A 12,343-nucleotide genomic window follows, 5' to 3' on the forward strand; every position below is an offset into this window, starting at 1 on the left:
CCCTCTGTCCATGTGTTAACACTGAGATTTTTCTAAATAAACACTGTGAATAAAAACAAAAGCAATGCACTTACCACAGCCAACCTCATCAGATCCATCAACACAATCCTTGTCCCCATCACAGACAAAAGATAAGTCAATACATCGATGGTTGGGGCAATTAAACTGACTAGGCTGGCATATCTCTGTCGAATCTAATGTCATCCGAAAACAAAACCAACAAGTTTATTTCCTGTGCAACAAGTACCAGAGTCAAACTAAAAATGGCTAAATAGCTACAGAAGTTATCTCAATTGTACATGGGTTCAAAATTCTTGCAAATCAGCCACACTATCAAAGTCAGCTAAGCAAAAGAACTCAAAACTAGGATAGGTTTTAGAATTGAGAATAAAAGATTACAGGGCAGAGTCAGAAACTGTTATTACACCTTGGAAAATAGACTACATTTAGAAAGTAAGCATCATGTGCTTGGACTGGGACTACATTTAACGAATACTACGAAGTCCATGACTCTAGACCAAAGCCAAGCAATGGAGCCCAATTAGGCAACAAAACCAGCATGACCCACATGCCTAGTAGCAACAGTGTGTAGACAGACCCCTCAAACTGGATGTAAAAGTCTAAACAGAACAATTCTAAAAACCAGGGTCCTATCTTGCTGTTAAGACCATAGCCTTGGAGTCGGATGCAGTGGCTGGCCCCACCCACAACATGAAATTATATTAAACACAGACTTACAGGGTATGAAAGCTAGAAGGGATCTTAAAGCTCATCTATTCCAAATGATAGTGACTTGCCTAGTCGTGCAACCAGAACGAGAACTTAGCCCAGGGAACTTTGCTCCATCTTAAACTATTATTGAAGACATGAAATAAAACAACAAGCTAAAGGAAAGCAGAACTGGCAAGATGGAAAACAGGTGGATAAGATCAATGGAAATTTCAATTTTCTGTGCCTCTTTATTTTGATGTCTTTTTGCTTGTACTAAATGAAAAAGAAACATCAATAGCCAAAGGTCTGGATATGTCTATGTGACTTTTAATATTGTTTTAAATATATAAATAGATAGTTGAGGGATTTTCACTTTTTCAATTCCTATCTGAATTGAAATGTTTGGCATCAGAGGCAGTCCTTGCTTTGCTTCCATAGAACTCAATACTTACAGGTGGACTCTAAGCATCCCATGTGCAGGCACATGCCTTTATCCTTATAACCTAGCAATACAGAGATTGACAAGTGGAATAGAAGTACTAAAGAGACAATGAAAATTGTATGAGCCTTAGAGGAGAGAATGCAAGGCTGTTTGGTTGTTGAAGTCTATTTACAAGGCTGACCAACCAAGAGAAACCAGTTCAAAACTTACTGCAGTTCTTTTCATCAGATCCATCCCCACAATCATTGTCTGTGTCACAGACCCAGTTCTTTGAGATACACTGGTGATTATCACAGGTGTACTGGGTGTCAAGGCAGGAAGCAGGTGCGTGGGTGGGGCAGTTGTGCTCATCACTGCCATCCACACAGTCGTTGCGCTTGTCACAGCGCCAGTGTGCAGGAATGCACTCCCCATTGCCACAGGTGAACGCCGAAGATGAACAGGTATTATCTACAATAGTAACAAACTGGTCATGAACAAACTCGTTTTTACAGACTTTTAAATGTGTTCTTGCCTTGTAAAGGCTCAGTTCACCTTTTATAATGGAGGCATTGTATATAATAAGGAGAAATGTTCATCAGGTGATGTCATCATCATTAACATCATTATTAGCTGGCATTTATTTGGTATTTATCATAGAAAAGGCATTTTTCTAAGTTATGCACACACACATCATATAAGTTTGCTTTAAATCCTCACAAGAATACTATAAAGTACATATAATTGTCTGCATTTTACAGATAAGGAAATTGAGGCTTTGAGAGATTTAGGAACCTGCCTATGATTCACACTCTGGTTGGACTGACTCTAAAGCTCATCCTTAACTTTCAAGCTGTTACTTCCTCCAACCACAATTTCAAATTCAGACTATAGAAAGCTTGAAAATGTGTCATATGAAAAGTGCAAATAGATAAAACATTAAGGTAAAATGTGCTCTTAGAAACAAGAAGATAATACACAAAAAGATGAACATTTAAGAAATTTCAGAAAAATGTACAAGTGAGCACTTTACTCTTTCAAATCTGTCACTCCTCTTTCTCTCCAAAAGAAAAGTTATTATTAGTATTAATTTTGCCTTGATAGAGATTTCTGAGATTTCAACTGTCCTCTATCTTTTTTTTAATTTGAATGTAATACTTTTGCCTTCTGCAATAGTGTTTATTAGGCCTCAAACTATATAGACTAGATTACCATCAAAAGAAGAATATAAAGGTTAAGATCACCATTTCATTTTTAATTTATTTTACTCTAACATGGGGGAAAAGGAATATAACACATGATATTTTCCAAAGGCTATGATTGCAAGTAGTTATTCTGTGATACTATTGCCTTAGTTGCTGAAGGTTAGGTCTAGTTTATTTTCGTTGTTGTTGTTTGTTGGCCTATTTTTTTGAGGCAGGGCTTCACTCTGTTGCACAGGCTGAAGTACAGTGGCACAGTCTTGGCTAACTGCAGCCTCAACCTCCCCAGCTCAAGCAACTTTCCCACCTTAGCCTCCTAAGTACAAATGTTTGTATTTTACAAATTTTGTGAAAATACAAAATACAAATTAGCTGGATATGGTGACATGTGCCTGTAGTCCCAGCTACTTGTAATTTTGGGTTTTTTTGTATTTCGTAATTTTGTATTTTGTAGTAGCCCCAGCTATTTGGAATTTTGTATTTTTTTGTAGAGACTGGGTTTCGTCATGTTTCCCAGACTGGTCTCAAACTTCTGGACACAAGCAATCCTCCTGTCTCAGCCTCCCAAAATGCTGGGATTACAGGCATGAGCCACCTTGCCTGGCCAGATCTAGTTTATTTCTATTTGACTTTTTGAGGAGTTTGCCAAGACATAATGACTGCATTGGTCCAAACAGCCAATGTCAAAGAAAAAAATTGTTGAAGATAGTCTAAATCAAGGCTAGAAACCATCCATAACATTATGAATGAAATTTCTTGCTTAGCTTTCTAAAAGCCTTCAAAGTACTTGTCAAGAATCTGAAATTCTAAAAGATATTTTTTCCCATATAAATAGCCCAAGCTTTTATTTATTTTCTTTAAAGCCCACCTCTACTCTATTCATTCCAGGAAATATCGCCAGTGCACAGCTACTTACTAAGTGTGCCACATAGTTGCTCATCACTGTTATCATGACAGTCGTTGACTCCATCACAGCGATAGTAACTGGGCACACATCTGCCATTTTTACAGGGGAAGGAGAATACGCCACACTGCTCCGTGGGTGGTTCATTGGTTGGGTCCCCCTCGCATGTCAAGTGATTGGAAGCCAGCCTCATTCCATAAGGGCACCCACACACTCGCTGGAAATTTGGCACCGGGAAGCAGAAGTGGCTGCAGTCACCGTTAGGATGCGTGGGTTGATTACAGGCGTTAGAACCTGCAAAAGCCAAGCCCCAAGGGAGTCAGTCATGTACATTTTCACTAGGTGGGTCACGGGTTTGATTTGTGAAGGAAAACAAACGGGACAAAACATTTTTCAGACCCAATACTAAAAAGTAGCTTCCTCTTGGAAATCAACCTGCCAAATACAACACTCCATTTAGGTAAGGAAAAGTCCCAAAATGTGTTTTTCCTGACAATGTTTAAGGCTAGCAGCATTGAACAGAGATTCAAAGTCTTACACTCTTAGATTATGTGAACGACAAGAATATAAAACTATCAGGAGCTAGACCTTCAAGTAATAAGTACTTAAAAAGAACAGGAGCCACGGTAACAAATAAATAAACCCATACCAAAAAACCCAAAAAACTGGGCAATCTCACCAGTCTGGATGTTGACATCATATGATTTCAAATGCAGTATGTAAGCAATGCCACTTCGGATAACTGTCATTTCTCCACCATCTGCTTTCCTGACTCGGATAACGGCACCCAGTCTCCAGTCAGTAAAAAATAAATGCTCTGAGAAGAAACACGGGTAGATTAATATTTTCAGTCACAGCTAACTTATAAATAAATCACTTGAGAAAATGCAATAGGCTTGTAATGCTTCTTGCAGATACGATCATCTCCCCCATAAATACCTGTAATATGTTTCTGTTACCATTTTCCATGACTTGTTACGCCCTAGTAATGCTCTGTGGAAGTCTGTATGTTAATAATACCAGGGTTCAGGTTCAGGCAAGCACATATGGAGTTTTATGATGGCATTTAGTAGCAATTGGGTTTAGTTCTGCATAGGTAATAGTGAAAATAAGAATCAGAGAATTCTTCTACAGAGCAACTCAATGAGGCCTCATAGGTCTGCGCCTGCTAAAGCACTCACCTGCTGAGTGCTCTTAGGCAAATACTACACTGTGTGAAGGAGACAGTCTGAATCATTCCTGAGATCCTTCCCAGGTCAAACAGTTCATATTCTATGTTTTAATGACAGCACTTAAATTGTATTTTTTTTCCCCTTGACTTAAATAAGAAGCCGTTGAGAAGGAAAAGTACAGGTCTAGATCAAAAAGGAACTTTCATTGTATGTTTGAGGATCAATAAAAACCTCAACACAAGTGTGCGTTCACCTATAACCACGCTACTAATGTTCCATGATGCTCAGAACAGTAAGAGAGAGGCAACGTAAGATTCTAAACAACAAAAATGTAATCATGTTCACTTTACACTAACTACTGCAGCAGGAAAGTAAACATATATTTTTAAAAGAAAGAATTGCATCAACGTGGATTTTCTCTTTAATGATAGTTTAACTAGAAAACCCTAATTAATCAGAAAATGCTTAAGATGTCGTAAATTTTATTCGACCAATTTCCTTATCCGTGCTCTAATCAATGACCAGTCAGTCGTTGGACTCCCTAAATCTTTCTAGAAACTGGCAATCCCAGTCCCACTACTCAAAAAGGTATCCTAATATACTTGAATAAGTAAGGAGTTCAATAAATCTTTTAGTTCTGTGTGGTGCACAATCAAGAAGATCTAGCCCTTTAGTAAAAAGGTACACAATTTCTCTGGTGTTGCACAACAAAAGAACTTTCCAAAAGAAATTCACAATAAACGACAATGTTGAAAGAAACAAATAATTATTGCTATTTTGGGAATGTTGTGTTGCCCTCATGGGTATGCATTCAATTTTTTTCATACTGATGAAACCAAAAGATACTAAAACTACATTTTCTTGAATCCCAAAACATCCCATCCCAGAGCAGAGAAAATTCAACATTTTTATAATGTTTCTATGTGACAGCAAATAGCATGTGTCTGACATCATTAGTAAAAGGGAGTAAATGGATGGCGGTAGCAGGAGGGGGACGGGAGGAGTATTTATAATTAACTCATCAAAAATCTCATGAGCATTTTTTAAATACCACACACTCCTCCACAGATAAACAGACAGCAGGACAAGATATGCAATATACTTACTAACTATTCATTCCACACATACATTCTACGCATGTGAGAAAGTCTTTGATTTATAGTGAGTGTCTAGTCTTTTCAAGCACTATGTTAATTATTCAAAGTAGGAGGTTTCAACCAGGGACACAACTAGCATATACACAGGGCTTTTGGTAGACCTAAACAAAACATGACCCCTCTAACTAGAGTAATCATGGTTTGTCAAACAGACCCAGGATAGATTTCAGTCTCTCCTCACCCTCTTGGCCTAGCATTTTTATGCAGTGCACAAGCTGTACAACCATTCACAGAGCTCCTGTTTTCAAGACTAAGCAAACCACCTGTTTCATGGTACCAGGCTATATTCTTATTCCCAGCAACTCAACTCACAACAGCAAGCCTACACTCAAATGGGGAGCTGAGAAGGCAGGCGAGCATTGGCTGTGCTCATTGTGACTGTAGTTCCCCAGAATTCATGTTTCCCAGCAATTTTCACTAGTAGCATGAAATTATTTGGAAAGGTTGATGAAAAAACAATTATGTCTCACTGTTCTTCACAAAGCATAACCTAACACTTCTATAAAACAAAGATGATGTCAGTTCTCCAACATTTTGAATAAAAAAGTTTCAGAGTCATTCAGTGAATATATAGTTGATGAATACGTGTAATCGTTTTTTCCATAAGGATCTCTAATGAGATTCTTACAAACACTGGAGAATAATGAAATGCACAATGATGACTATAAACAGCTCTTGCTGTTTTATTCTTGAAAATGAAGGCAGTAATTTACTGTTTCTTCATGTGATACTTGTATAACTAAGTAGTTGGGATGTTGAATGGTATAATACATGTAATCTACAAAGTGCTACACCCATATACATTGTCAACATTATACAAATATATGCAAAACAAAAATCACACTCTAAAAATGAAATACACCATCAACAAACTGAATGTTTTGTCTATATATAATAGCGCTATTTAAAATTTTTTCATTTTAAAGTGGCCAGCTTTTCTGGGATTGTGAGAATGCCACATGAGGATGAGTTTACTGTTGTAACTTGCAATGTATAAAAACAATACATACCTTTATTTCTTTAAAACATACCTCCAAAGATGGCAAGTCCAAATGGATGTGTCATCTGCTCTATGTGGCCCAGTCTTCTTCTGTCTAAACCATCAAAGGTGCTGTGCTCAATTTTATCAAAATAGGCATCTACCCAGTATAATCGTGAAGCACTAAAATAATAAAATGTTTAATTATCTCTTATCCAAAAACCATCAGAGCACCCTTTACACAAAGGGCATTCAAAAACAGTAGGGTCAGTTGACACATTTATTAAACAATGTTTTTAAAATTTAAATTATATTTATTAAAAATTTAATAGTTTTATGTCCCCCAGAAAGAGACAGCTACTTTCATGAAGTGACTTTCAATCAATTGTCTTAGAAAACTTAAAATGTTGCTATCTTTGAGCCAGAAATTTTATTTTCTCCTTGTGAAATCAACAAGTTAAGAAAAACATTGGTAGTAATCTATGTTTAAAAAGTTAATATATTTCTTCCCTTTTTTTCTCCCATAAGTTACTTTGGCATTTTCATCTTTATAAGCTTATTTACTCTATTCCTTTTCCTATGTTCCCAGATAGATCATCAATTTCTTGAGAACCATATCTTATACTTTCAAAGTTCTCCCAAAGTGCATGTAAGCAAATGTGCATTTGTTGATTAATTGACTCCAAAGATTTCCTAAACTCAAGACGCTCCCTGTAAGAAATTACATACAACCTACAGTTCATCAAATCTGTACCCTACTTCCAATGGGGCTTGGGACCCACCACCCCCATCTTAAGTTTCCACTACATCTTATCATTCAGCTTTCTCTAGTAATTTTCTCAGAATACTTATGAATTAATTAGTTTTCACCCCAGCAGTAGCTGGCCAACTATGTTTATGTTCTTTGTGTTCTTATTCAATATCCTTTTCCCATCACCAATTAATTATTTAAAATTCCACGAGGGCAAGCAGTACCAGTTTCCTTACTTCATCGTATCACCCAACCTGCCTCATTATGTGTTCTGCAGTAAAAGGGAACTAAGTAACGGGGATGATGATGCCGACTTACGCCCAATCAATGGCCAAGCCATTGGGCCATCCAAGAGTAGTGTTTACTATAGGCAAGAGGTGAGATCCATCACTCCATGCTCTCATAATTTTAGCAGGACGGAACCAATCAGTGAAGAATAGATACCTAGAAAAAGCAGTAGTAAGTCAAGGCTGTTAACACTGGACAAACTACACGACTTCCAGAGATTTAGAACAAACAGAGATTCTCCAGATACTGCAATTAATTTCATTTTCTTTATATGCTATCGAGCTTAACATATTTAGTGTATAACTGACATAATTGTCAGTTAAAATTTAGTTGTCAACATGTAACCAAAGTCACAAATACAAATGGCATTTAAATGGGTGTTGAGAGAAGAGAACCACTGTCTTAGATTTTAGTAACTAAAACTATTGTCACCCAACTTATTCTCTAACAAGACACAATTCAGGTTACCTATTAATATTCCATGTTGTTAAAATAAAGTAATAAACAACAAGCAGAGCAAGAAAACAGATTTCAATCTCTTTCTCTCTGGATTAAACATTCAGGATCTTCTAGTCATTCTTGCATAAGAAATTGATACATTTGCAGGAAACCATTCATCTCAGATGAAGAAAGCATCCAAATCAATGCAACGCAAACAGTATCTGACCCAAGGCATTTTTTCAATATTCTAAAGAGTGGGAAAAAGACAAGTCTAGAGGCAAAAAAAAAAAAAAAAAAAAAAAAACCACCTTTTTCTCTTTTATGATATCCAGAGGAATCAAAATTAGTCTTTTCCAAAATGTAACTTTCTGAAATGTAACTACTTCATATCATTTTAAACAAGAGTCATCAGGAAAGGAACTCAACAGTTTTTCAAAACTAAAGGCCAACAGTTTGAGTTAAGACAAATCCATTTTAAAAATCAACTGTTTAACTTGCTATAGGGCAATGAAATTTCTTATCAATAATAACATCAGTTTTGAAATGTGTCTCTTTTATTATCTTACAGAGAGAAAATTAAAGCAGACACTCTAGATGCAGCAAACAGACTTTTTTTAGGCACACAGGCATTCCAGTCAGACAGGTCTGGAATTTGAATACTGACTGTTGCCTAATAGCTGCGGGCTCTTTCACAAGTCACTTTATCTCACTGGGTCTTAGATTCATTCTCTCTAAAATGGGTATTTACACATACCTCCTTCACAAACTAGCTTTGGGATCTGATGAGATTATATACCTAATGGAAGCACAGGGATGGATGTTCCCTGGGTAATCAGGCGTTAGTGAATTACCGGCCATCTTTTTTATCATTCCACTCATATACAACACATAGCTCAGATTTGTTCTAAATAAACACAGTAGCTGTTAAACATCTGTAAATAAGAAAGGTAAGAACCAAAAAGGAATACTGTGAAGTCTTCTGTCTTTCCTTGTTTGGCACCACCAATTATAGAATGGTAAAACATGAAACTCTGTGGTCTGAAAAACTTTTTATTCTGAAAACTACTGAATGATTAAGCAAGTTTTGCTAAGCTTATATCAATATATTAAAGCAGGGAAAGAATTTGGATCTTTCCTGTCAATTTTGTTGCCTATTCACTCCTTCGCTACTGAATCTCTATCACATTGTTTGGTCCTCTGCAGCTGTGAAAAAAACTACACTTCAGTGAAGACTGGGAAAGTCCAAAGTTAAAAGAAATGTTTTGGGTTTAAAAACAATTTTTTTACTCCCACAAAATAAAGTTTTTTGAAGGAAAAAAGAAATAAAATTTAAGGTGATTTCAACTTATGCGGTTCAATCTTATATTTGCTGAACTTACCAAATTCCTAGGGCATCACTTTTCAATGACTGTAAAAGACATACAGTTTCAAGCTCTTAGGAAAACATGAACACACTTACCCGGCAAAAGGATGAACTACCACTGATCGGGGGTTATTTAAATACTGAACTACTGTGCGTCTCATTTTATCAGCTAGCCTCATGACACTGATACTTTTGTAATGAGAGTCTGTCCAATAGAGATTCTTCGAAATCCAATCGAAAGCCAAACTTTCAACGTTTTCCACCCTGTTAGCTGCGAGAATTTCTCTTCCTATAAGTTAAAATATGGACATGTTTTAAACTAAGTATATTTTGTAAGACATCAATTTTCCTACTAATGCATATTGAAATTTTGTGTCAGAGTTGGAGCATATTTCAGGAACACATGTGGAATTCTTTTTAAAAAAAAAACTCTGTAAGCTGCTGAGCAGTAACATGAGATAAACTTAGAATCTATCCATTCCTCAAACTTTGGATCTCAAAGAGTAGATATGATACTGACAAACAGAACCAGGAATGGTATGGCCTGGATTTACTCCCATGTGCAACCTTCCAGAAAAAAATTTCTCACTGCAGAATATCTGAAGAAGAGATACCTGAGTTCACCTACTACCATCCGGAGACGGCTCTGATAAGCTGACACCACCAGGTACGACCTGAGGGTAACCTTGAGGTATCACCGCCCAACCCTCTCATCAACAGTCTTCCACAGTCACAAAGTTGCCAAGTTTGGAAAAGACCAGCAGAGATACCAGAAAGGAAATCAGAACTGATTTAAAAAAAAAAAAAAAAAAAAACACTTTCCTCTTTATGGAGTTGTTATGCCTTCTTTTCCCCTCTTTTTTCTTTTTCTCACTAAAGAAAATCTGAATCAGAATAAACAGCCATACCTCTTTCTTTTGTGGTAGGAAGAAAAAAAAAATCTTACTACTTTTTCTCTTCATTTATTCAGCAAATTGTGAAAAGAACGTTCTCTGTGTGATAGACAACCAACTATATATTTAGAAAACACAGTATTGCTAATACTGTTAATAATTACAGCTTAGATTAAATGAGCACTTACTAGGAGGCAGAAACTGGACCAAGTACTCTACATGGATTCATCCATCCTCACAGCCACTCAATCAAATAGACATTAGTATCGCTCCTATTCTACAGACGAGGGAACCAAGTCAAAGAGAAGTTAAGCATCTGGAAAGAAGTGTGGACACCACCCTCAAGGTAATTCATAGTGAGGTGGTGAAAGTGGAGGAGGCAACTAGGCCAAGAGACAAAAATAAGGGTAATGGGTGCTGAGATGGAGAGATGCATAGGATGGTCTGAGAGCACAGATTCCTAATGGACCACATGGCAAAACGGAGGTCTGGGGTGGTTGACAGAGACAGAGACTGAACACTCCACATGTTCTAGGAGTGTGGCTGGACGTTAATGAGTTAATGATAGAGGCTAAAGGAGACGGAAATGTTCATGATGACCACCAGGTGGGGATGGGGCACTAAGGAAGGGGTGAGTGGTCATGTCCTTCCTCTAAGGCATGTGAGAAGTTGGATGAGGCATCTACTTAGACACGTTGGTTTAGAGGTGATTGTAGGATATCCAGATGACGTATCCAAAAGGCAGCTGGCACTATGGGTCTGAACCTCAGACAGAGAACTTGCATAGAGGTTTTTATCATGACCTACAGAAAAGTTTGCTTGATCTTTCCCTCATTCCCCAGGTTGGGAGGAAAAACACTCAGTAAATGCACTCTTATAAAAGTCTCCCCACAATTATTTATAGTTGCTACATAGATAGTAATCAAAGGCATGAAAGGTGTGAAATTATTCAGAGAAAGGAGGACCAATGTTGAACAACAGATTTACAGTTTTTTATAGAACAGGCAAAAAAGAAAAGATCTCCAGGGTACACTAGAAAAAAAAAATGATCAAGAAATAGAAGGAAATCCAGGAGTATGCTGTCATGGAAGAAAGAATTGTTGAGAGAAGATGGCCGAAGTACCAAATACAGAACTGAAAGGCATTATTTAATTTAGCAAGAAAGAGACTAGAGGTGACCAGGATGAGAGGGGTTTCAGCCACCTGGGGGGCAGATTGCGAGAGGTGAGTAATCAGTGAGAAATGTGGAAGAGGGGATAGTAAAGTGCAAATCAATCTTTCAAGAAACTTGACCATGAAATGCAGAGAAGGACTTATCACTAAAGAGGAACATGGAGTGAAGGGTAAGTTGCGTATTTTTTTAGGATAGGAGAAACTTGAGCATATCTGATGATAGGGAAGTCAGTAGAAAAAGAGAATTTGGAAAAGAGAAGGTATCATTGATGGAGGGAGTTTTCCTGAGGGCTTCATTCAGCTAATCCTGACTTTTAATATGATTTCCTTTTATTTTTCCTTTTATTTTTCTTTTTCTTTAGAGACAGGTCTTACCTAGGCTACAGTGCAGTGGCACAATCATAGCTCACTGCAGCCTCCAACTCGTTACCTCAAGTGATCCTCCCAAGTATCTGGCACTACACCACACCACCACCACATTGGTTAATTTGATTTCTGACTCATTTCCTGAATATACTGTGTACTCATTCAAGAAAAAAAAAAAAAAAAAAAAGAACAATGTAATGCCTCCCTCACCAAAGCTTACAGAGTCAGCATACCACTGATGATGAAGAATATTTTAAAAGATTGCTCAGCATATGGACTTGAAGTTTACCAAAAATACAATGAGAATTCCAGATCAACAAAGCAGAAAGAAGCTGACCTGTGGAGGTGCCTATGGGAGACCTGACCTGCGTGCAGCTGAGAAACCCAATACTACCTTTTGCTGAGCACTAAGCTCAATTGCAGTTCTCCAAGCTCAATTGCAGTTCTCCAAGCTCAGTAGGCCTGATTCTAAGTCCTCAAAAAAGATAATTTCTGGTTCAAAATAGCAGATTGACAAACCAA

The 12,343-nt window shown here is 37.3% G+C and overlaps 1 protein-coding gene across 2 annotated transcripts in view; it reads right to left on the reverse strand.

Annotated features, from left to right (window-relative positions):
* LRP2 (LDL receptor related protein 2) overlaps window positions 1-12,343 on the reverse strand; it is a 213,975-nt gene that overhangs the window by 114,175 nt on the left and 87,457 nt on the right. For both annotated transcript variants that reach the window (XM_021923700.2, XM_031651331.1), the window contains exons 17-23: window positions 9,486-9,678; window positions 7,616-7,741; window positions 6,599-6,729; window positions 3,918-4,055; window positions 3,251-3,532; window positions 1,364-1,603; window positions 75-194 (exon numbers count right to left, since the gene is read on the reverse strand). In XM_021923700.2, the coding sequence (XP_021779392.2) occupies window positions 75-194; window positions 1,364-1,603; window positions 3,251-3,532; window positions 3,918-4,055; window positions 6,599-6,729; window positions 7,616-7,741; window positions 9,486-9,678 (1,230 nt within the window). The remainder of the gene's footprint in view (window positions 1-74; window positions 195-1,363; window positions 1,604-3,250; window positions 3,533-3,917; window positions 4,056-6,598; window positions 6,730-7,615; window positions 7,742-9,485; window positions 9,679-12,343) is intronic.

Source organism: Papio anubis, chromosome 10 (assembly GCF_008728515.1).
Source record: "Papio anubis isolate 15944 chromosome 10, Panubis1.0, whole genome shotgun sequence".
Taxonomy (NCBI): Eukaryota; Metazoa; Chordata; class Mammalia; order Primates; family Cercopithecidae; genus Papio; species Papio anubis.